Raw genomic sequence first — 26461 nt, forward strand, 5'->3', positions numbered from 1 at the left:
ACCAAACCAGTTGCAATTCCCTATGAATTTTACTGAAGAAAACCTGTGACAAAGGGACTCATGTGGCAAATGAGTCCTTCTGATGTGAACATGGACCAAGCAGTGATACCTTCACTGGCTGGAAAGTGGATGTTGGTTCTCTGGGTAAGACTTGGGACTGGGAATTTCATCCACTTTCCCATCACAGTTCTGTCACAGATTTCCCTGTTGAACTAAGCAAGTAGTTAATGGCTTTGGCCTCTGTTCTTACTGTTCACAAAATGGGATTCTGATCCCTTCCTCCCGAGGGTCTGTGAGGTTAAATAAAAGGATGTTTATAAAGTGACCTCATATTGTTCTTATGGAAGAGGTGCAGTTTCAACAATTTCAAACAATCTCAGCATAGAGAATAGCGTGGATATTAAATTTACTTACACAGCAATGCTGCCATGCATATATGCTTTCTTTCAGTGGTCACATGCAAGGATACAGGATGATCTGTGCAAGTCCTTTCTTGGGGGATGGGGAGAGGGACCACAGACACCTCACTGATAGCAGTCAGCCCTTGCTGCCAAGGGCCACTGATGCCCTGACACTGTGTGAAAACTGGGTGAAGTTTCACTAGTCCACACTGCCCCTGCCTGCTGGGAAACCTGGGGGATGGTGTGAGCACCTCCTGGTGAGCACTGGCCCTTCAGTGCACGAGGGATGGTGTCCCTGCCTCTCCTTCTCACTGTACGTGAACCTGGGTCCTGTTGTGCACACCCCTCCTCTGTTAGCAAACACGCTCCTTGGGCACATAGATGCCTCCATTCTTAACTTATGATCTGCTTTCAACCTCTCTCCCCCCTTGCTTTGGTGGATGTAGTTCAGATGGTACTTTCTAAACTTTTGTCAATGAGTGCCGTTTTTGTGCTGTCTGTTGCAAAGGCTTTTGTGCTGCTTGGTCTCACCCTTCCCCCCTCCTGTTTTTGCAAAGAAAGGACACAGTATATTGCCAGAATATATACTCTAATTCCAGCGATAAGGCTCCTGGACATTTGTTGCTTTCAGTCTCCGTGCACATTGCGACACGCTGAACCACGGGTGAGGGAACAAATGAACTGTGCAGAGCAGAAGAGCATGACTTCTGCAGAAAGTGTCGTAGAGGCACTGTCACAGGCAGGATCGTGAGCAACAAACCAATGAACTCCCACCAAAACACAGGCGCATGTTTCTGCTCTCACTTTCTCTTAGGCAGCCTCCGCGTGTAGAGCGCGTGGTGGGGCGTGCGTGTAGGTAGGAACATGGTGGGAGGTGGAATTGGGGCAGACATGACTGATTTATGGCAGGAGTTTCCTTTACAGTCATAAGGGGAATTTTGCTTGGTCACAGCAAGCTTGAACCCTCATGAAACGGAGTGAATCATTTGATTTTAAAATAAAACAGAAAATGGCAGGGGGAGGGGCACGGCTGTTTTTTAAAAAAAACTAACATTAAAATTGTTTCCTTTGGTGCTGACTTCTTAAATTGGAATGTGATCCAGAATAGTTCTTGTGTGCAAGCCAACATTTGTTTTAAGAATTTTTATTGTCTTCTTTCCTGCTCCCCTCTCTCCCTCCTGCCCTCCCCTCTGCTCTGCAGATTTACACTGACTGGGCTAACCACTACCTAGCAAAATCTGGCCACAAGCGGTTGATCAAGGATTTGCAACAGGACATTGCAGATGGAGTTCTGCTAGCAGAAATCATCCAGATCATCGGTAAGCCCAGGGTTCAGAGAAGCACTGAGAGCTGACTCCTTGCATGGGGGAATATATAATTCAAGTTGAATGTATTTAACAATAAGATGAACCCTGAATAATACAATTTGACTGGGTCCATATGTCTCTAATATTTGTGTGGTTCATCCTTGTCTTAATTAAAAAATATGTTTATGTGAGCATGTTTGGAAGTGGCTGTTTAACCATACTTTAAATGGCCAGAACTGTATCTTACACACTTTGAATTGTCAGAAATGAATGCTCCATTAAACCATATGTCTCCCATGTGTGCATTTTGTTAGTTGGAGTGGCTCATACTTTCTGGGCTGCCTTGAAACTGTATCCTGACCCTGCAAAGACAATTGTGGAAGATTTCATGTCAGCAGTTATTTTGCAGGGGCTGAAGAATTAGCAGCGACCTCCTTCGCACTTCCCACTTTGCATGATTTGGCATGTGGAAGCAACTGCTGCTAACAAGAGTGTTGTAACTGTGCGACCGAGCTTTACTTAGAAAGGAGCTCTGTGTCAACAAAACCCTGTGCACTTTATTGCTGTGTCTTTTCTGCTCTTCCTTTTTTTTTAATTACTTTTTTATTTTTTATTTTCTTTGTGTGTGTGTGTGTGTGTGTGTGTGCGTGCGTGCTTTTTGTTTTGTTTTGTTTTGTTTTGCTGGGGGGTGGAGAAGAAAGCTTTATCTCCTGGTTTACTTCTTTCTCACCTCACTGTTTTGTTTAGCAAATGAGAAGGTTGAAGATATCAATGGCTGTCCCCGGAGCCAGTCTCAAATGGTAAGAAAAAATACATTTTTAGTTTGTGTTGGCACCTCTACAGCTTTCTAAAATGCTTTTTAAAGATTTACTTAAACTGTGCATATTCTGTCCCATATTTAACATACAGTCCTAATTCTTACATACTGTTCCTGGTACTTGTTTTTTGCACATATACTTTGTGTTTGTATCTTCATTTTTGTGCTAGCTAACTCTGGGAATTGAGGTAACTCAGCAGCAAAACTTCATGTGTACTAATTAATCCAGAACTGCTTTAGTGAACCTGTTCTTCTCCTGATTATCCAGATAATTTCATTTAACTTCATTTTTAAGGGCAATAAATCCAAGAACAAATTTCTAAGTGGAGTCTTTGTGTCTGGAAAACTGGTTTGATGAACAAGACTTGCCAAATTATTTCTGAATATAAATAGCCTTTTGGATTGTCCACTGTAAAGTCCAGTTAGATGCACTGACTCCAAGACTTTCAGAAATAGCACTTTAGTCATATAGCTCTCTGAGATATAGCTGGCAGCTGCTTAAAGACATTTTAATACGCTCAGGCAACAAGCATTTTGTGACTGTGATTCATACGGAGTCTGATTAATCTTGTACTGTGTTTATGGTTAGTAAACTACATTTAATAAGATAAATCCTCATTGGAAGGCTGTAGAACTGGCAGGTACAAAATCTGAGCATCAGTAACATCACCATGCATTTACTGAATCATTTACGATTGCAACCATTCTCCCCCATGCTGTGGACTTTGCCTGTCTGTTCACATCCAAATGGTATATGAATAAGGTGTGCTTATGAATATAGTGTAGCTGGCAAGGATTTCAGAGTATCATGGTTTGGATGAGTTTGCATAATAGCAAACTGCTGAAGCTCGGCTTAAAAGTGGGAATGGAATACAAAAGTGTTGCATTTATTCAGTGCGTTTTTAAAAGGTGGAAGGTATTTGCAGTGGTTTTCTGCAACACTGTGAAAGGAAAATAATAGAGTTCCAGCAAAATGCAAATAAGTTTTTTTTTCTTTTTTTCCGTTCTTACTTTTCATAAAATTTGGAGGTTTAGAATAAGTTTCTCTTCTTGCTTTTGGGCTTTTTGAAAGTCCACAGTAAGAATATAGGCAATTTCCTTGATACTAGTTATTATTTTAATTACTCATATTACAGCAGCACCTAGTGGCCCTGGCTGAGAACTTTGGGAACGCCAGCGTGGAACTCTAATATTACACACACAGATGGAGAGATAATCACTCCTTACTCTAATCACATTAAAACCTGCCATTCCAGACAGACAAGACAAACAAGAAGAGACAAAAGCACAGAAAAGTGATATTATTTCCCCAGGTTATATAACTGGTTAGTGACCATCTAGGATTGCTGAGGGACCCACCACTCTGATATCTATCTAACTTCATTTCCATGAGACAAAGCCAAAGCCAAGCTACAGGGAGAAATATTCTCTCAATAATAGTTTGCACAATGTTTGCATCTCAAAATAATAATAATAATAAAAAAAAGGGTCTTCCTTCCCTGCTGACAAGAAAACCTTTACATGTCATATGGGATTCTTGATTCTATCTCTATCTCTAGTACAGTATAGGGAAGCATAGTCGCTGCAACAGTACCTCAGGTTGCTGCACCAATGCTGCAACAGTACCTCAGTACCTGCAGGGTTCTCTTTGGTCTGTATTCCCCCTCCTGCAAGCAGAACTCTGAACTCAGCCAGGCCACAGAATATGTCTCAGGTGCTCTGGCTCTCAAATGGGGTGCTTTGAACACTCTTGTACACCATCATGCATCAGTACTCGCACAGTGCTAAAGCATCAGTTCAACTACTAGAAGTAGTAATTTCTAGTAATTCAGTCACTTTCTTTTTTTTCCCTCTACAGTCAGATCAGATTATTTTCCTGCCTTTTGAAATACCAATTTTATCCCACTGATTTCTTTAACTGTGATAGGAAATTTAAAGTGTACTAAGGTACACTTTAAAGTAGTTAAAGTAGCTCAAATTTGTCAGCTTTCTTCCAAAGCCCCTCAGAGACCCCAGGTATTGAGTCTGCTCTTCATTTGTCTCATTTGGATTGCGAACTGATGTGGCCTAGCAGAAGGCAATATTTTATCACATTTTCAGGTATTTCCCATGGCAGTTCTCAATTTTGTTAGCCCATTAGACAATGATAAACCAAATCTCTTCTTCTTGTGGCAGTGGACTCTTGGATATTTGTAATATTCAGAAAAAAAGAAAAAAAAAAAAAAAGTAACTGTGTTCAAAGCTAGTTTACATATCTGAAATAGGCCAGGATGTAATACTGTGTCCTATCAGGATTTTTCAGAACATCATCCATCAAATCAGCAGTAATCAAGCTATTCCTATAAACATGCTATCCACTCGTTCAGTGTTATGATACTCCTGAAAGTATGTTAGCCATTCATTCATTCGTATTCCTATGCATATTAGCCATTCACCCACTGCCTTCATTTCAACCTTTTTAGCTTATAAACCTCAAGAATCCCACCACCCTTCTCTTTCACATATGTTTTCATGATCCTTGCTCTCATAACTTGCAATTAAGAAGAAATGTTTTCTGTATTTATTTGCTATTTGATACCCTTCTCAGGAGGTGATGTCTAAGACATTTTATTAGCTTAAGTTAGAGAACACTGACATGGATTGTCTGCTGCTGGGAATACTTGATATGCTCTGTAGATGATACCAATATCAATTAATAATTTATCATTACCAATATTCCCAAGTTCTGTTTCACTCACCATTTGGTTTTCCTCTTGCCATTAGCTTCATCTTTCAAATGATTTTTAAAGTATCTCAGTTCAGCTGTTACCCTAACTCATAAACATCTTTTCATGTTTATTTTTAAAATGTTTTAAATGTTTCTCTTTTAATTTTCTTCTAGTTAAGTCTGTTGCAATGTCTTGTACTCTGCTCTCATATTGGCAGTGATACAGAAAAAAATTGTAGACCAGTTGAACCAGCTCCACAGGTCCAAGCTGATAAAAATTAAAACTTGTAAACTCCAGCAGCATCCAGTTTTTGTATAGTTAGCTTTACCAGAATCCTCATGGCTGTCATTAACTGGTGAGATTTGCTTCTCTGCTGGATAAATCTACTGTGGTAAAATGATTTTGGTATTTACTATTAAGGGTTAAAATAAAAATAAGAATTTTAAAGTCTGTTTATTACAATATACATTGTCTACAGCGTCATTTACAATCCCCTTGTCTTGCCTTGCTTTTTGTGATTTTTTTTTCTTCACAACTATCTCATTCAAGGAATATGTCACTTGAGCCTTTTTTTTTTTTTCCAAATCTCTTTCCTTCAATGGAAAAAATGCCACATTAATCTTTTCTTTTCAGAAGTTTATCAGTTAATGAAACCTAGAATATTTTTTTCTTTTAAAAGATAATAGTCTTTCAATGATTTACATTTTGTTGAAATAAAATTATAATTCCCTTCTGCTTGTTTATAATCAATTTGTTTCTTTACTTTCTGTTGAAAGTACTGCCATCATTAGAAAAAGCAGGAGAGTATCTTGGACAGAAAATACATTGTAAAACTTTTCTATAATGGTCCAAAAAGATAGAATTCGTATATATATATTTCTTCCTGAACATACTAAAAAATGTACTGAAAGATCTCCAGTGTTTTGTCTCTAAACAGATCATATCAAAGATGTTGTAAGAATATGAAATATCATTTGTAATCTATCCTAGGGAAAATGCAAGAGAATTAAAGTGTTGGACTGAAAATCTTTTTGTGGTGACAGTACTGTCCCTTGACAATTTTGAAAAACATTGAACATTGCTGTTCTTTCTTCATGCAGTCTGTGGTGCTTTCAGCTGCACAAGTAGTAAAATAAAGTCAAAGTTGCAAAAAATTTTGAGCATATATTTTTTTCATGTTGATTTTTTCTTAAGATTGATGTTGTCTTATCATTTTTTTCTTCCTTACAATTAGCTCTTATTAATTCCCATGGGAACTGTCTTCCAGTACACATCTACATACAAAAGCATTCTTAATTGCAGCTGGTAGCAGGGTTTTTCTCATATATATTGAAGGGCAGGAAAGACCCTTTTTATGAAAAGACTCCTAACATAGGAGTCTTTAATGCATTTAATAAAGACTAATTTTTTTTTTTCATTTTGTCAATCTTATCTTTGGCACTGTTTCCTACCAGTTTGTAAAACCATGCTTCAAAGGTAATTTTTACAGTTTGGGATACAGACATGCTGCAGTCCAACAGAGGGAGTTGTGTTCAATGAAAATACAGGTCTTGCTTACCACATCCTGGATATCAGAGTGTTAGAAAAGGTGTTAGAGTTGTAGCACATTGCCAAGTGGATGTGAACTTTTAGTAAAAATCTGTAGTTAGCAGAGCTGACACTTTTTTGGAGGAAGTAGTACTGTATTTGATACAAATGGGAATCAATGTGACCATGTGCCTCACTAATAAGATTGTTTCTACAATATTGTATTTAATTTCATTAATAATACCTTTAAAAAGATGTTAATAAATTGAAAATGCTTCAGTAAAGAGCTACAAGAATATATGTAGAAAATTGTGTAGTTTAGCAAGAAAGTGGTGTGAGGTCCCTGCTTAAGCAGGGAACATTTTTGTGATAGAGAGAACTTTCTGTAACATAAAAAAAGTGTATGAAGTCTGAAGGTGAAGTAGGACAAAGTGAACATGTCTATACAGGTAGATGTTGTTTGGTGATGTATTGGTTGCTTCCTAGTGTTGCTGCAGTCCCACAACTTCTCTCCCTCTCATGCCAGCCCCCCACACACCCCCTCCAGCTCCTTTTTTGCTCACATGCTTAGGTTTTCCACCAGAGGAAGCCAAGGTTACAGGTTGATGAGGTGCTCGCAAATCACTTCTTAGCAGAGTCAGAGTGTGAACAGTATGAATAGGTGGAAACTAGAACTGCTAAATGTGCCACAAAGCATACCTGCCCTACAGTATGTACACTTTCCTTAAGTATTCTTAAGTATCCTGCAGTCAAACATCCTCAGACAGGGATGTGCTGCGCAGACACTGCTGAGCAGCATCCCTCAGTATCCAGGAATGTTAATATACAAGGAGGATAATATTGTCATTAGCATACTATGTCTAAAAATTGTTTGTAAAGCACAGCATCATTTGGTATAAAAGAAGTGTGGTATGTTCTAAGGCCCATGGAATTTTATATGAGATTGTGTGGGTTTTGTTATGTGGAGCTCTATGAGGACTGGGAAGCCTGGAAATGTCATCCCTATTTTCACTGTCAAGTGGGCCCACATGTGAGCTCTTCCTCTCTGCTCAGTGCTGAATGCTGCAAGAATCTTCTGGCTTTGCTAGGCAGTTTCAGGCGAGATTGGCCATACAGACTCAAGATGTATGACCCAAGATATTCATTCTATGCTTTCGAGCAGATCCAGGTGAGTGTTCCACACAACTGTAACACATAGAAATATATACAGAAAGTTGGCTATGTGTAGAAATTGTTTCGTTACTAATGGAAGTTCAGTATGAGTTTTAAAAACTTAGTTACAAGAGATGAGGAAAAAGCTGAGGTGCTTAATGCCTTCTTTGCCTCAGTCGTTAGCGGCAAAACCAGTTGTTCTCTGGATACCCAGTACCCTGAGCTGGTGGAAGGGGATGGGGAGCAGGATGTGGCCCTCACTATCCACGAGGAAATGGTTGGCGACCTGCTACAGCACTTGGATGTACGCAAGTCGATGGGGCCGGATGGGATCCACCCGAGGGTACTGAGAGAACTAGCAGAGGAGCTGGCCAAGCCGCTTTCCATCATTTATCGGCAGTCCTGGCTATCAGGGGAGGTCCCAGTCGACTGGCGGCTAGCAAATGTGACGCCCATCTACAAGAAGGGTCGGAGGGTAGACCCAGGGAACTATAGGCCTGTTAGTTTGACGTCAGTGCCAGGGAAGATCATGGAGCAGATTATCTTGAGTCTCATCACACGGCACTTACAGGGCAAGCAGGTGATCAGGCCCAGTCAGCATGGGTTTATGAAGGGCAGGTCCTGCTTGACGAACCTGATCTCCTTCTATGACAAAGTGACATGCTTAGTGGATGTTGGAAAGGCTGTGGATGTGGTCTACCTTGACTTCAGTAAGGTTTTTGACACCGTTCCCCACAACATTCTCCTCAAAAAACTGTCTGCTCATGGCTTAGACTGGCGTACGCTTCGTTGGGTTAAAAACTGGCTGGATGGCCGGGCCCAAAGAGTTGTGGTGAATGGAGTTAAATCCAGTTGAGGCCGGTCACTAGTGGAGTCCCCCAGGGCTCAGTGCTGGGGCCAGTCCTCTTTAATATCTGTATCGATGATCTGGATGAGGGGATTGAGTGCACCCTCAGTAAGTTTGCAGACGACACCAAGTTAGGTGCGTGTGTCGATCTGCTCGAGGGTAGGAAGGCTCTACAGGAGGATCTGGATAGGCTGGACCGATGGGCTGAGGTCAACTGTATGAAGTTCAACAAGGCCAAGTGCCGGGTCCTGCACCTGGGGCGCAACAACCCCAAGCAGCGCTACAGGCTGGGAGATGAGTGGTTGGAAAGCTGCCTGGCAGAGAAGGACCTGGGAGTACTGGTTGATAGGCAGCTGAATATGAGCCAGCAGTGTGCTCAGGTGGCCAAGAAGGCCAACAACATCCTGGCTTGTATAAGAAGCAGCGTGGCCAGCAGGTCTAGGGAGGTGATTGTCCCCCTGTACTCGGCTCTGGTGAGGCCGCAGCTCGAGTACTGTGTTCAGTTTTGGGCCCCTTGCTACAAGAAGGACGTCGAGGTGCTCGAGCGAGTCCAGAGAAGGGCGACGAGGCTGGTGAGGGGTCTGGAGAACAAGTCTTACGAGCAGCGGCTGAGGGAGCTGGGATTGTTCAGCCTGGAGAAGAAGAGGCTCAGGGGCGACCTTATCGCTCTCTAGACGTACCTTAAAGGAGGCTGTAGCGAGGTAGGGGTTGGTCTGTTCTCCCACGTGCCTGGTGACAGGACAAGGGGGAATGGGCTAAAGTTGCGCCAGGGGAGGTTTAGGTTGGATATTAGGAATAACTTCTTTATGGAAAGGGTTATTAGGCATCGGAATGGGCTGCCCAGGGAAGTGGTTGAGTCACCATCCCTGGAGGTCTTTAAGAGACGTTTAGATGTTGAGCTTAGTGATATGGTTTAGTGGAGGTCTCGCTAGTGTTGGGTCAGAGGTTGGACTGGGTGATCTTGGAGGTCTCTTCCAACCTAGACGATTCTGTGATTCTGTGAAAAAGTAATCCCAGCTCCTTTCTTGTGCAGGCCAGTTTCTTCCCACACTGATCTCCTTTTGTTTAAATTCTGACTGTTGCCCCATGACTATCAGTGGGTCTTCACAGATTTCACGACTGGCTGCTGTGAAAGTCTTCTGAAAACACAAAGGAATGAAAGACTCAAGTTTTGTGTTTTCCAGGTTTGGTGTGCTTAAATGAACAGAACACAAGTTAGTAATCTAGTTCCTGTATTTCTATAGTGCCTGCTTGTGCAGTAAATTTTCAGAAATGAAATGAATAGCCTGAAGTGTGTTAATCAGAGTATATATACCTCCAAGTAATTGGGTCTAAAAAAGTAAACATATTTCCAGGTAAAAAAAAAAAAAAAAAAAAAAAAAAAGAGTAACATTTTGCTTTGCAGATTTTCAGTAATTTTTTTTCCATAGGTTGAAATGGCAGCTCTGTAAGATGGAAAGATGGAACTGGGGGCCAGAGAGGCCAGGGATCACTCATAAATTGTTTCTTGGAGAAGCCCATAAAATCCATTAACAACTTTTCATTAAGAATGGAAAACAAGGAATAACTGATCAGAGTTTTAAAAAAGACAGACTATGATTCACCTCCTCCAAAGATCTGTGCTTGTAAGTGACTCATGATGTTCAAAAAGGAAAAGGGATGAATATTAAAATGAAAAATCTTTCAAACTGTTACTCAGGATAATGAAATCTAAATCTGGTGGTGAAGTTGCAGAAGAATCTTGCAATTCAGAATAAAAAGGTGTGATGAACTTCTATTCTCCTTTACCAGAGAGGTGTTAACAAATATACATAGAGTTTTCTCAGTAATGAGCTGATGGCTCTTTTTTTGGGGGAAGATGTAGTTTGCATAAGAGAAAGGACAAGGCCTCAGCTGGTACAAATCTCTGTTAAAAAAATATAACCAAAACGAATGGCGTCTCGCAATATTGTCAGGATGGTTTCAAAAGCTTATTTCCCTGTCCTCTCTGATAGGCAAAGTGAATCTGGGATTCAATAAGAGTAGCTCTCACAAAGGGTAGAAAAACAAATATTTTCAGGTGATAAGTTCACAGCATGATGTCTAGGTAAGCAATCTCAGTAAAACTTGAGGGAAAGAAACAAAAAAAATACAACAAAACAAAACAAAACAAAACAAAAACAGAGTAATTAAATTCTGAACTCCCACAAGAGGTTTCCTGTGTTTAAAAGTAGGAGAGCCCATATTTTAGCCGTGTTACATAGAAAAAATCTGCAAGATATAACTATAGCTTGGGAAGGGGGGGCGGGGAGATGCTTAAAGGAGAGCAGACAGAATATACAAAGATGTTATGTAAATGACTGCATGGAAACGATGAGAGGAAGATTAAGAACTTTGCTCAGATAGGTAACGTGTTAGAAAGGTGACTGTAATTTGGATGAGAGTATTCAGATCTGGAATAGAAGAAAAATATAATAATAATAATAATAATTAATAATAATAATAATAATAATAATAATAATAATAATAATGATTCTCCTTCCCGTGACACTCTACCTGTATTCTAGATCACTGGCTATTTAGCATGACCTCATTGGGAATATACATACTTTATTCATTTTGCCAGAGAAGTTTTCCTACGTACGATATCAAAAACAGCACCTAGGGGCCTCTACCTTTGTACACAGCATGCATACAGCCATGAAAAAGCTGGTAATCATAATTTCTTCTCCATTTGGTCAGCTTTCTGGGAACACAGATCAAAGCCATATCTTTTGTATTTTTGTGTACCATTAGCATGGGAATTTCCTTTATCATCTTAGAATTCCCCTCTGTTCTGCAAGTCTCCTGAAATTTCTTCTCTCCTACTGAGTAGATGTATGTCTATATAGTTTTATAGCTTCTGTCCTCATGAGATTCAAGAGATGAATGACAGAAGGAGTTGTTCATCTCATAGAGCCATTGCAGTATCTCTACATTTTGAGATAAATATAGTTCCCTAGGATGTTGAAAACCCTGGAAATGAGGATGTGCAGCCTTATTTCCAGCTGTATGGAAAGCGACAGCAGCAGCTCCCGGGCTGTTTGCTAAGTTCAGAAGTTTATCACAGCTTGGAAGACTGTAGTGGCAAACTGTCCCCATGCGTTATAGGAGGACTCCTTGTTCTCACTGCATCTTTAACAAAGAAAACTCTATTGTATAATACCACAGTAATTAAGAATAGCTGTCACTTTTGCAGTGGTTCCCTGGCTACACCCTCTGCATCTAGGGACCGTAGCCATTTTGGTCTCCCTCACACCATCTGATCTTTGAGGCATCCTTTGACTGGAAAAACTAATTTTAGCAAAGAGACAATAATGTCAATGCTGGCTACAATATTAACAATGTATGTGCTCCAGGTCAAACATCTGAAACCATATAGTTTACCCTTCATCTTGATATATTTCATGGATCTGGCTCTTTTCCTCTGGTTCCATCTGTGTCTACAAGGATCCCGGGGCTGGCTCCAACTGTCTTCACAGCACTTTATTCATTTTCTTCTCCTTAGTGAAGAATGGCCTGGAATATTCCCTATATTGCCTATTTGCTTTGTGTAATATTGCTGCCCTCCCTACTTTCACCTGTCAGGTGCACTATAAAGGACCTGGCCACATGATGAGCAGTGGCGTCTGTGTTACAACTGAAACTCTCTCATGACCTTCCACCATCTTGGAGACCTGTTACTTCTCAAAGCAGACCCTGATCTGCATAATTAAAAGCCCACATTTGATTTCTGTTCCTATTAATTATACCAGAGTTTGGACAGTGAAGTAGATCAAAGGGCTCCAGGTTGCTCTTGATAGCTGTCCAAGTTGTCCATGCCTCCATGTGGCCTCAAGCTAGGATGTTACCAAGAAGGGGGGGCGGGGAGGGTGGTGGTGATGGTGGTTTGTGGACATTTTGCTTTCAGTATAGCTAAGCCTGTCCCTGCGTGCAGTTCTTCCTTGGTCTTTGTAAGCAGTGGTTGAAGTATCATGCTCCCCATTCCCTGGGAAGAATTTGTCATGGTAATGCACAGCTTATACGTTCTCTGGCGTCCCTCCTACCAAGGATTTACTTACCACTTAATTTTGCATTTCTGAACCTAGCTCTTGTGGTTTGGCAGAGTACAGCGTCATGCAATTCTTATTTTAGGACTGTGGGTAAAAAACCATTGGAGTCACACTGGTGGCAAATACTTCTCCCAGTCTACTCTCTCTTACCTTATAACAGTGGCAGTTCTGGATTGAAGCAAACAAGACTGATCCATCATCTAAGCAGGTTCTAAGCAGATACTTATCAAAGGAATGACAACATCATACATTTTCAGAGTTCCTATTTTCATAGAATCATAGAATCACAGAATGGTTTGGGTTGGAACGGACTTAAAAGACAGCCTAGTTCCAACCCCCTCTGCCATGGGCAGGGATGCCACCCACTAGATCAGGCTGCCTGGGGCGTCATCCAACCTGGTCTTGAACATCTCCAGGGATGAGGCATCCACAACTTTTCTGGACAACCTGTTCCAGTGCCTCTGAACCCTCCGAGTGAAGAATTTCCTCCTAATCTCTAATCTAAATCTCCCCTTTTTTAGTTTAAAACTGTTTACCCTTATCCTATTACTATCTGCCCATGTAAAAAAATCCATCTAGTTTATAAGCCTCCTTTAAGTACTGAAAGGCTGCTATGATGTTTCCCCAGAGCCTTCTCTTCTTCAGGCTGAGTATCCCCAGCTCTTTCAACCTTTCTTCATAAAAGAGGTGCTCCAGCCTTCTGATCAGCTTCATGGCCCTCCTCTGGACCCGCTCTAACAAGTCTACATCCTTGTGTTGAGGGCCCAGAACTGAATGCAGCACTCCAAGTAGGGCCTCACAAGGGCACAAAAGAGGGGGGACAATCACCTCCCTCAACTTGCTGGCCACTCCTTTTTTTGATGCATCCCAGAATGCAGTTGACCTTCTGGGCTGCAAGTGTGCACTGCTGGCTCATGTCAAGTTTTTTCCTCCACCAGAACCCCCAAATCCTTCTCTGCAGGGCTGCTCTCAATGATTTCTTCTCCCGTTCTGTACTCACGTCTGGGATTGGCCAGATTCTTATGGTAGTTGATGCACATTTGCATGTGTTGATGCAGATGTTAAAGACTGCACATTTCCTGGTGGTAGTTTCAAGTAGATGATTTTTAACTTAACCAGCAGTGCTTTCTGAGATTCTTCAATGGTAGGTGGTGTGCATTAAATGTGTATCCTCACTGGAGTTCCCAGGGAAGTACCAAAGACTGTTACAGCCAGAAGCATGTCTTAGCTGTCCTTCTGAAGACAGCTGGACAAGCCTTCATTTCAAAGATATGTTCAGACTGTAAATCTCCTCCTTGAGAATCAACCGCATTCCCATCCCCTTCCCCAGTGACTGGCCTCACTGTTCCAGAGAAGAATTTCTTGGACATGTTTGCCACATCCCATCAATTGTAATGCTCTATGCAGTGTGCAATGTACAAGATAGCTTCCAAGTGTGTACTATTTGTTTTCCATACATTGAGTGTTCAAGCTGACTACCCGATTTAGATCCCCAGTATTTCTTTGGTTGATGATAGGAATGTAACCACTAAGATGCATTTCCATTTAGGAATACTCTCCAGGTTTATAGGTCTCTGAAGCTTATTTCTGCTGTCTGAGAACTTCTATGGCATACCATTCATACATCATGTTTGGGAGCTCAAAGCAGAAAGAACTGATTTTTAAGACTTCCACACTTGTATTCATGTCACCACCTAGAAATAATGGAGATGATATCAGGAACAAGCTTCCTTCTTATGTGTGCAGGGAATTGGCACTCTGTTAAACCAGCACACTGCGCATCAAGTTATACCTCACTGTCTTTAATTTGCTTAGGGCACTAAATGTTTTGGAACATTCTATGAAAATCTATAAATAATTCTATAAAAATTCTATAAGATCTTTCCTGAAAAAAAAACAAAAACCAACACTTTAGAGGCTGATCCTCAGGATTGGACTCTTTTTTTTTTGTTGTTTTGTTTTGTTTTGTTTTTTGTGTGTTTTGTTTTGTTTTAGACATCAACAAACCCTTTTCTATGAACTTTTGTATGCCTTAGTGGAGGGTCAGGGCTTTTCTGTGTAATCCTGTATTGCTAACAGCAATGCATATAGGTATATTAACTATCTAAATATACAAATAAACAATGCAAATTGAAAATTAATTACAGTAAATAACCTCTCCTTCAGCAGTAGAAATTTAAGCTTATCTTATGCTTGCAGTTGCAATTACCTGCACATAAAGACTAGAGTACAAATGAAAATAAGAGCACTAAAAATAGAGCTCTGTGGCACCCCAAAAGAAAAATTAAAAAGTGGTCCATCTGAGGGTCCATCTAAGGATACATTATAGGTACAGATATGAATGGTGGAAATCAAGAAAGAAGAGAGGAAAAAATTTCTGTAAGGGTAAGGTTAAAGATGTTTAAGATGACTGACATTCAAGGAGGAATGTGTTGGAAGTCTGGTTCCAAGTTTTGCTGAAAAGAGATTATTAATGGCATTAACATAGCTAATTTGAGTTAGATGAGAAGCAAATTCATTTAGCACAGAACTGGCAGAAGGAGGAATTCAAACTGCTTTTGCAAATAGCTCTTTAAAAAAAAAAAAGACCAAGAAGTCAAAAGCAAATATAGATGTGGTGAGAGCTGCACAGACAAGCAGTGTAACAGTTGACCTTGTCTGGGAGACCAAACATGCTTCTATTGTGAGGGAGAGAGGAAGCTAAGGAAATGATGGTAGAAATTCTGCAAGTGTTAGATCTAGTAGAGGATAAAGGATAGGAAGCTTCATCCATCTTGCCTAAGGATGTTACAGGCATGGAAAGGAAGGGGAGGAGAAGGCAACCAAATCATCATTTTTTTTTTATATTGTTTGATTCTGGTTTGGCTTTTTATTAGACCTCTTTATTCTGCACTGAAACAAACAGTTCTCTTTACATCCAGAGAAGATCTGAGAACATTAAAAGAACCACAGGACTGATGACAATCTCTCTTCGCAGAAGAGCTCAGTGTTACTCACTCACATCAGGCAGTGAGCTGCATATTCCTCTGAGTCGCTCACATTTGACTGAAGTCATAAAAGAAAATGCCACGGGAACACATCCTGGATATTATTTTACTGTACTGGAAGAAGTACATTATTCATTAAAAAAAAAAAAAATCATATGCAGGCATTAGTCTTCTTGTTTATGCTTAGAAATTCCCTGTCTTATTAATGCATGGAGTCACATGATGATAAATCATCTAGATGTTAATGTAATAATCAGGTCATGAGAAGTAGTTATATTGTGATGGTATCAGTCTCCATTCAAACTACTGAAAATTTAAATTAAGTTTGCTTAGTTAGGGATGCTTGGTTAGGGCCAAGATTAGGTTTATGCACAATTTGCTTCTGCAGGCAAAGACTGTTGAGAAAAGAGAGATCTTTTCATTCCTTAAAATAAAAAATGTCCCCTCACACCATTTTTTTTTCCTCCTAGCAATTCCTTGAACCTCCCTGCCTTTAATCTGTTTGGAATATGTCAGTACCTACATGCCACTGAGGCATGACCATCTGCATTCATTTCTTCCAACCCCTCAGCTGTGCTTGCCAGGAATATAATTTGATCAGAGAATCATAGTGTTAAACTGTATCAGGAAGATGAAACAGTGGAGAAATTTATGCCTGAACAATAGTGGCTAACATACACCTTGAAGTATTTATTGTTTGAAGAGATGCAGTTGACAATTTTGCCATTTTCTCCTATTTGTAGTTATCTTACTCCTCTCTTCAATCTTTTCCTCTCAAAAATGTCATGTGAACATTACCTGAAGTATCATAATTGATCAAATATATACTTGTGATACAGATGCTTAGACAAAGAGATCTCCATTAATAGAAATTAACTGGAAAGTTTTAACACAAATATATATTTCAAATACATACACATTAATTGACCGTGACATGCATTTTAGAAAGCACCTGTTGGTTATATTTGTTAATACATTTTTTCCCAGGATAGCAGCAGCAGGATTACAGTAAATATGTGTGCTTCGTGATGGTGTATTTTTATCATCTTCTATAGGGAGATTATGTTATAAATACTAGGAATGTCTAGAATGTTTACTGGATTTAAAAATAGAGAAGAAAGTGCGTGATGTTTAGCTGAACAGCAAAAATGCATATTTAATCTTTACAAGAAAATAAACAGTGTCTCTGAAGTGGTTTTCTTTTACATTGTATCCAAACAAGACTTTCTGGTACTTTTGAGATTTTGTCAGCTTTCTAGATTTTTATCAAATATATGATTATTTTGGAAATGTGGCAAAGTGCCAGTTCTGTTATGGTTATAGTTGAGGACTTCCTTCTATTTAAAGATTTTCTAACCACTCCCTTTACATTACTTCTGCTTAATAATTTTGTGTGTTGTATGTTTGTTAGGAAAGGTTATTTTTCAATGTCTGTGAAGCCTTGAACTTCATCAGAAGTAGACTTTTCACAAGAAAAAGTATTATTAACTATGAAGAAGAGTCTCAAGATCTCTCATTCATTTTTTTCTTCCAAAGATAATTTGCCACTGCCTATCATGGAATCACAGAATGGTTGAGGTTGGCAGGGCCCTCTGGAGCCCATCTGGTCCAAGCTCCCTGATCAAGCAGGGACACCTACAGCAGGTTGCCCAGGACCATATCCAGATAGCATCAGTGGTGCAGTCTGCAGTTTCAGTAACATGCAAAACTCTCAAGAAACTACATGGGTGCATGTTTTGGCATGTTGTGCACACACATAGGAAGAATTGTGTAATTCTGATAAAGCTCTTTCATTCAATTGGAGCTTATTGAAAGGCATTTACACCTTTCTTGTTCTCCCTGCCTGTCACTGGTGAGTGGAAGATTGTGGGAGCTTTGACATTCTGTGAGTTTTATATTTTCTGGACATCTGTGGGAGTCTAAGATGGCCATTATTCTCTAGAGTTGCCAGACCTACTTTCTCTGCTTCTAGGGTGAATCCAGACTGAATTTAGAAAAGAGGTACTGAACACAGTTTTGAGATTTAAACACCAAGACCCAGAAATAATACGAGGGCACACAGCAAGTATGAATATCGTTATCTTTTATTCGATTGGGCTGGGAAATCCAACCAATAGAAAGATTTTTTAATGGAGTTATAGGAACTGCAAAACTGTCCATAAAATGCTGTTGGTGATGTAATGCGTAAAAAAGCAGGGAGTACCAGAAAGCAAGTTGTGACTTCCATTTTAATGAATGGAAAAGGAAAGGAATTTTAACTAGCATTGTTGAGGTGGAACAGAGTTTGAATTGTGAATTTGGTTGCGGGAAGGGAGGAAGAAAGCACACTCACCTTCTCATGTGCTTAAAATTACTGTAAACACTATCCAAAAAATTGTCATGCTTTTGGAGTTATCGTGTATTATATCATGCCTAGATAACCATACTGAATCATCTTGTTGAAGCTACACATACCCAGTATTTCAAAGCTTGATACTATAGCAGTGAGGCTGCAAGAAAGGAAGGTAAATAAAGTACCACAGAATGTCTTAATGAGATAGTGTGTTCATTACAAATCAACATGATAATAAAAACTGTACTGTCTTGCAGTTGTACAAAAAGCTTGACAACATCCTCCTGCTCTTCTGCTGGAGAATAAAACACCAAAAACTTGATGCCAGATAAAGCTTTTTCAGCAATATTGCATTACTTCCAGAATATAATATGATTACAATGTTAGAAATTTAAGGGAAAGAACAGAAAGAAGTTGGATAATAAAACTAATATGATCAGTCCAGATGTATTTTCTCACTCTGCTCTTGATCTTTCCTTGAAAGGAGCTGCCTACATCTGCTGTACCAAACTGCTAGCCTGTTTCATGGAAGGAAAGCCCAATCTGCTTGATTTTATGATGGCCTTTACAGACTCACCATTTTGGATCACCTTGACCTATATGCACACTAACCCATCTAACTTTGGTCTTTTATTAGGCAGTAATTATACCCGCAGAGTACGCTATTCTTTGAACTCTGTTGCAAATCCTGTCCACCTAAAGTCTTTTCCCAATGCCTTATTGCTGGCACATGGGAATGAACATGAACTGCTGCATCAGAGCTGTGGTCCATCAGGGGTCAATATTCCCTCTCTGACAGTGCCAATGTGAGAAATATTTTAGGGAGAACAAGTGACCTTGCCAAATCTGTTTGGTCCATTGCCATCCTCTTTCCCCAGAATCTGCAGTAATTGTATTATGGAGATTAGAAGCAGGAGATTCTCTGCTTGCTTTTTCAGTATGCATTTATGCACCATTGTGATCATTATTTATTCCATGAAGTGAAGCATGCTGGATTTCTCAGAAATATAAATAAATAAATAAATAAGTTTTTTTCTCCTATAGTTGTGTACGCAGCCATGGGACTAGATGCAGAGTAGGTATATTTCTTTCATTAATTCCACTCAGTGCTCTGCAAACCCACTTCACCCAGTCCCTGGCTGTCAGGAGCCTACAGATGTGACCAGTCTGAAATAGCTTGAAATACCATCAGGAAGGTGAATCTCTGTGTTTGGTGAACACTTGTTAGTGAACTTGACTTAAATACTGATGTTAATTCTGAATACAAACTATTACAGTATTACAGCTCATGACCCTCTTACAGGCAATACTGTTAAGGTACACAAAGGCAAATTGGCTTTAGTAATTGGCTTAAGTTGGCTAGAAGTAGAACAGGCAAGACATCACAAAGGCTGCTTATTTCAGCAGCATTAACTAATCCCTTTTCATGTAAAGGCTCTTGATCAGCTTAATTAAAATATTAACACAATCTTTTTTTTTGTGTGTGTGTGTGTAACTTCTCTGTTTAAATCCACTGTGACCAGAAACTTAATATACAAATCATTAGAATACAGTACAACCAGTTTTGTTTCAGTATAAATAAATAGCATAAATACAGTAATCTATTTGGCAGCTTTCTGATGTGCAGGAATTATTTAAAACACTCCTAGTCTGAGGAATCTGCTGACCATATGATCAACAGATGATCATATGACATAAGTCAGAGCTATACTTGTTTTAAGTTGAACTTATTTTAAGTTAGCCCAGTATCCAGATATGAATTTGTCCAGGCAGTGTTCAGTTTCAGAGTCAGTCCAAAATACATTTTTTGTTAGGACTTGATTGTATTCAGCCTCACAAACTGATCACAAATCACTTCAGCTTTTTGAAGAGCTGATATCAAGTTAGATTATATGTTTACATATGCAGTTCTTAGCAGTTATTTCTGGTGGTATCCTGACCAGAACCAAACCTGTAAAGTCCCAAAAGTTGAATCTGAGAGGTCTTCCTGAAGTATAAATGTGCTTCTATTTTAGCTTCTAGCTTTTGGCTGTCTTTAATTCTATAATAATTAGAATATGCTTTGTTTAGGCTTGTATTGTTGGCTAATTGGAACCTTGTTTGAATTACTCATACCTCTTGATTTCTCTGAGTTTATTTGGAATTACAATGGGAGCATACCAATGGCATTTCCCTCTAGGGAAAAATACCACAAGAATTTTCTTTGTCCCAGGGTTTCCACACTTGAGTGCTGAGACCTATTTGCATGTGAAATAAATAATAGCTCATGAAGTTAAACAGCAACAGTTCTATGTATTCTAACTGCACACATAGTCAGCTCACCAACATCCCAGTCTTGTGAGCTCTTTGGTCTGTCATTCTCAGACTTTTTCAGTAATTCCTCCCAATAATGACTTTAAATTGGTTTTTTGTATAAGCTTTCAGTTTATAAACAGATCAGCAGCAACAGCCCACAGCAAACATATGTACCAGGGTGTCTTCACAGTTCTTGTGTATATAAGGCTTCTATTTGAATTTCTTAGCATAAACAGTTTTGAAATATTTATATTGTTACATTGTATAAATTAACTTATTAGAAGATATATGGCTCCTCCAAAGCTCAGTAAATGCTTGTTTTTCAAATAATACTGTCTGTATTTTGGAACTTGCAAACACTTGGATAACTATTTAAAACACCGCTTCCTTCTACACTTGATACTTCATTGGCTACAACTGGAAGTGAAAGGACAAGCAAAGTGTCTGTTCAGACCTCGTTTTACAGGCTCAAGCACTTCTGATGTTTGTATTATAACATTTAGCTAAGAATTCAAGAAAAATCCTGGTCCTGTTGAATGTAAGAGCAGATATCCCATTGCCTTTTGTGGATCCAGGTGCTTTCATTTTCCTTGACTGAGCATCTAGACACAAGATCTTGTGAAGAGTTTGGAAAACGCTTCTCTTTGGTTTGGTCATATACTGAATCTGTAGATAGCTAAGTAGGCTGCTTATGAGCATAATATTAAAATATATTCAGTCCCAATATTTCTTTGTATATCATGCTAAGCATGGTATAAAATACAATGTGCAGGTGCACTAGCCAAAGTGAAAGCCTGAATCCTTCATATATTTTTTTTTTTTTAACGCTAGGCAGCATAGAGATAAAACCACATAGTTTTTAGTGATTTCTGATTTAATTCTAATACTTTTAATAACCTGTGACAACAATTCATCTTTGATTTTGTTTCTTTTGAGTTTTCTATAAGGTTTAGATCAATTTGAGTCAGTAAAATGAAGACTAAACATAAAGGAAAATCAGCAACTTATGTTATGTTCTCACATGCATGTAATTTCCCAAGGACTTTAAGTTCCAGCAGTAAGACCATATAACTTCAGATCAAGACCATATAACTTCAGATCAAACCACTGTTCTGTACTTTTAGAGTTTGTTAATAACAAGTATTTTTATCAATTTTCTTCTGATGAGATCAATCTTCTATAACTATTTTTCAGGGTAATATGCAAAATATATCTAATTAAGAAAAACATGAGAATGTTTATAAAATCAAAAGGCCAGAAGGAGAAGAAATTGGTGTCTTTCCCACACATGCTGTAGCATTATGGCTTCTGCTGTACTCAAGAGTGAGGTGTAGTCTGAAAGCATGAAGTGCATCGGGATGGACTCCATTTGCAAAATTCAAGAGATTAATTGAAATACCCCATAGTTTATCTGTTTACTTATCTTTTAAAGAATTCATTCTGTCACTGGTTGTAATTACCCTTACTTCTAAAAGCTTTTTTTTTTTTTTAAGAGCTAAATGAAGTTGCTATATACTAAATCGTGGAGAAGGAGAGAACTGGAATGCTTTCAAAGGTTTAATTAAGTCTGGTAAATGAATGCTCTGTTGTAGACTCTCTTTTGACCTAATGGAGAAAAACTACTCTGTTTTAAAGAAGTGTGCATTTTCATGTTGCCCTCTAATTTTCTGAAGCTGCCACGCTCCATAAATATTTAGACATTGGTACCTTGCTGACTCAGAAGCATTGCATAACTAAAAAAAAGATGGTAGACAGACTCATTAGAGTGATGCACTGCTTTAAAAAACACTGTGTTTAAACAGAGTCCCTTTTATTGCTACCTTAAAAAAATGTCCTCCAGGGGTAGCATTTATCTTCAATTTTGTGTTCTTAGTGCATGTGTAGGGGTCTTTCACAGAGTTCATGGCCTGTGGAGATGAGAGCACTAAAGCAGGGAGTTACTTTGAGACTTCAGAAGAGGTTTTTTTGCCTAGTCTTTTCTTTTGATCCAGGCTGCCGTAGAATCATATTTTAGTTTTCTAAAAAATTCATGCAAGATGCTGAAATACTTTCATGGTTTTCTGAATCCAGAGCCAGGAGTTTATTCAGGGCCAAGTCCAGCACTGTATTCCAATCAAAAATTCAACACTTACTTCTCAAAAATTCTATAATAGCTGCACAAAATCACTTTAGAAATGATCATTGTTGTATTTTGTGTTTTACAATGTCTGCTCTAGAGACCGTTGTAAAGAACAAGGTAGAGCAAATGTAAGATAACACACAGAAAGAAGAATGGGTAAGAAAAGATGAGAAAAGCAAGAATGCACCGCTGGAGATGAGCAGAGTAAAAGTCTGTATTCTATTAATTGTTTTTTTGGGGTCTCTAAGGTTTGTTTTAATGTAAGAATGTCAAGATGATGTTCATAATCATCTGTTTGGCTATCCTAAAATTATGATTAGAATTTAAACTTTTATTGAGAGTAACTCAATTGTTCATTGACTTTGTTCTTTGTTGGCATATACAAATACATACAATACACACACGCGCCAAAAAAATTGCATTTGACATCACAGAGACTACCTCTCCTTCACTCTAAGTTTTCCAAGCACCAGATTAGGGACTAGGTAAAATATCTCCCACACCAGCTGTCACTTTCATGTTCCTGACAGGATTGACAATAATATGTGCCAAAAAGAATCTGTTTCCCACTGTTGCATTTTCTTAAAACCAATACACACCCCAGCTCATACTCTAACCTTAATAGTGACCTCATACATTCTTTCATCAGCATGTCAGTACATATGTATGTTGAATTTTCCAAGTATTTGGGAAGTTAACTTGCTTAGCATTTCTGAATTTACTGTTCATATTTTGTGTTTGGAGTGCATGATGGAAGAATTTGGTGTGCGTGTTTCTTCATATTTGTTGGAAAAAGGAAGTGGAAGGTATTACAGTTTTAAATAACACCATCATCCTTTTCTGAAAAAACAAAACAAAACAAACAAAAAAAAACTAATAATTAAATAACTCCGGCATCATTTCCTAAAAATTTTTTGCCTGGGAGGCCTTCTATATACCAATAGTTATTATCCTCCAAGGTAAAATTTTCCTCAAATGCCTCCAGTAAATCATTTTTTAATTTGCATTTATGGTCAGTGCTGAGTTTGGAACAGTTTTTGGACTGCTGTTACATAGTACACTGATACTTATTTTCATTAAATGATCCTTAGATTTTTGTACTGCAAGTAATTAGGAGTTTGTTAGAAAATTTAAGCTGAATCTATGTGCGTGTCAGTGGATTTGCTTAACACCCTGAAATGTATTATAATTTCCACAGAAAAATGGAATGTCCCTTGCATCTGGGTGAGGTAACTGGCCACGTACAACAGCAAGTCAGCAGAACACACTTAATATCTCCCAGCAGGACTACTAACACCTGTTTTACTAGGGTGGGTTTTCAAATTTACACCACCCAGTGAAACTTGACATTGCCTTCCAGTACAGTTACAAAAAAAATATCATAATAAGCTATCATGTTAAAAGCTCATGGGAAATAAACAATCAGAAAAAGAAATAATGTAATTTTTTAGTCTCTTCTCTTCTTTGCATTTCTGCAGATTTTACTGGAGAGTTTGCTTATCTCACAATTTTCCCTTTCTTCAAGTTTCCCTCATTTCATTTGGCTTCACCCCCAAGGTGAACCAAGACTTCATGGCAAATTTAATCAGGTCTGAGTAGTCATAGGTCAAGGTGACAGTGCCGCATTCAGCCTGCCATACCAGCATCTTGCACAGAGACTACAAATATGAAACTAAAGAGGTTCCTCAGTAGGGTCAGTGTAAGTTTCCTGTTACTGCAGGTCACATTTATTCCCATCCCATTTCCATCAGGATTTGGAAGTGTTTGGGTGTATTCTCAGCTCTTCAGACTGTCCCATACCGAGTAGTAGTAGTAGTAGTAAAAACCGTCTTTTTCTTTACAGATAATAGTGCATGCAGTTTCTTTACAGGGAATCTTGATAAAAATGTAAGACTTTCAGATAGTCCTGCTCAAGAATCAAGATCTTTTATTATGAATATATTAACACATAAATATGTTGATAAGCATGCCCAACTGTAAATGTAAAAGAGACAAGAAAGCAGATGGCTTGTATTCAGATGTGTTAAACTAGTTTAACTTGTGCAATATCAAAAGAAAACAGTTTGCTTACTATAGTATGACTATAATACTTGCAAAATGAGACCATAAGAGTTTATTTCCCGTTGGACCCTTTGAAAGTCTTAGACACTATTTTTTAGTTCCAGTTCTAGTAGAGATAAATCTGAATAATAATAATAATAATAATAGTAATAATAACAATAACAACAACAACAATAATAATGTTTCTGTAACAAGATCCTCCCCTTTGGAACACATAGGAATCACCTATTCACCTATTGTGGATAACATAACAGTGTAGTGAAAATCCTATACAAATTTTTCAAATACGATTTCATGACAACTTTTCTCAGAATACAGGTAAATCATCAACAGTGCCAAACTGAATGTAATGAATGCATGGCATAGAAGGTGTTTCTTTTGATGACTTAGGTTACTGATTGGTATTTTTCTAAATAATTACCATATTTTACAATTAATATTTCTTATTTTTTTTCTGAATCAGGTACATTTTGTATCACAAAATATATACAATGAAAAATCATTAGGGAGTTTTTATATTTTAATTGTATTACCCTTTGAAAATTTTTCTAAAAATTTTCTTTTTCTGAAGAGGTGAGAAGAACTTGAAGTGTGCTAAACGTCTGTTTTCAAGTGAAGAACAAAAGAGGGTTCTCAATGCCAAATATTATTTCTGTCATCATTTAAGAATCACCCAGACTCCCAAACACTATTGGAAATGTGGCATTTAAAGAATGGATAGGCAGATGGATAAAGATATTGGACAGGGTAATCCATTTTGCCGTACCAGTTTTAATCTAGGATGATGCTGTTGGCTTCAGCAGAACCTCCTTGGAGTAAACTGGCTAGCAGGGACGTGTGTTTGGGCCCAAGTTGCACTGTGTGCAATGTATGAGTCAACAATGAACAGAAACTGAAATAAACTTGTCTTTCTTAATCTCTGACAACAGCTTTAGGTGTAGCAGGCTATTCAAAATCATAAATTTGGCCAAAAAGTAGATATTCCAGGTAGTGGAGTTTTTGTTGTTGTTGTTTGTTTGTTTTTACTTTTAATAAGTAGATGTTAGAATGTATGTGACCTAGTCTCATACTGCTCCCTATTATGCGAGTGAGGATGAGAGTGTAGGCCACGTACCTGGAAATATTTTTCCATTTCTTCCAAGTCATTCCATATAACTAAATCTACATGGACAGTTTCATACTCTTCCTGGCTCCAAAATGTGCACAAGAAATGCTTTTATCCACACACAAACATGTCTCGGTTGCTTGCCTGAATCTCTGTACTTTTTAGAATCCACAATTAAGACCAGAGCTAAGACTAAACCAGTAGCCAGAACTCTAAAGGTAGTATTTCTCTGTCCTTGTGTCCATGTGAAAGTCAGAAATACAAATAAGATCTGCTCTTCCATTTTTCATTATTCATTTTATACAGGCTATGTATTGTGAATATTTAGAGTCCAGTATGCTATCTTTAATTCCTGATTTGTGTTTTTATTTGGTTTTGATTCTACTAGCACTACAGAACTTGAATGAGAATGCACTGTGTGGTAAAAATGCATAATTTTCTGCTTTTTAATTCATTTAAATCCATTAACCTCCTGCTCATCTTAGTGATGAACATCCATATGAAAGTGAAAGAATGAAATACAGCTCTCAAATCAGATTAATACTCTGGGGAAATTATTTAAGAATAAATCTTGCTGGTGAAGTGGATTTGAAGAATATCTCATGCCATAGTTCTAATCCCAAAGGACGTCTATTCAATATTCATTAAAAGAAATAAAATAAAAAAATCAGCCATCAGAAACATTGGTGAAATTTTTACAAAGCAAACCTTTTACCAGGTTTTATTTGGGGCT

The 26461-nt window shown here is 38.5% G+C and overlaps 1 protein-coding gene across 28 annotated transcripts in view; it reads left to right on the forward strand.

Annotated features, from left to right (window-relative positions):
- The window catches only part of NAV3 (neuron navigator 3), a 494795-nt gene that overhangs the window by 300784 nt on the left and 167550 nt on the right, over window positions 1–26461 (forward strand). For 27 of the 28 annotated variants that reach the window (XM_050715385.1, XM_035544026.2, XM_035544019.2 and 24 more), the window contains 2 exons: window positions 1603–1720; window positions 2456–2508. In XM_050715385.1, coding sequence (XP_050571342.1) covers window positions 1603–1720; window positions 2456–2508 — 171 coding nt within the window. Of the gene's footprint in view, window positions 1–1173; window positions 1258–1602; window positions 1721–2455; window positions 2509–26461 lie in introns of those variants that run through there. The other variant, XM_050715491.1, reaches the window with a different exon arrangement.

This window comes from Cygnus atratus, chromosome 1 (assembly GCF_013377495.2).
Source record: "Cygnus atratus isolate AKBS03 ecotype Queensland, Australia chromosome 1, CAtr_DNAZoo_HiC_assembly, whole genome shotgun sequence".
Taxonomy (NCBI): Eukaryota; Metazoa; Chordata; class Aves; order Anseriformes; family Anatidae; genus Cygnus; species Cygnus atratus.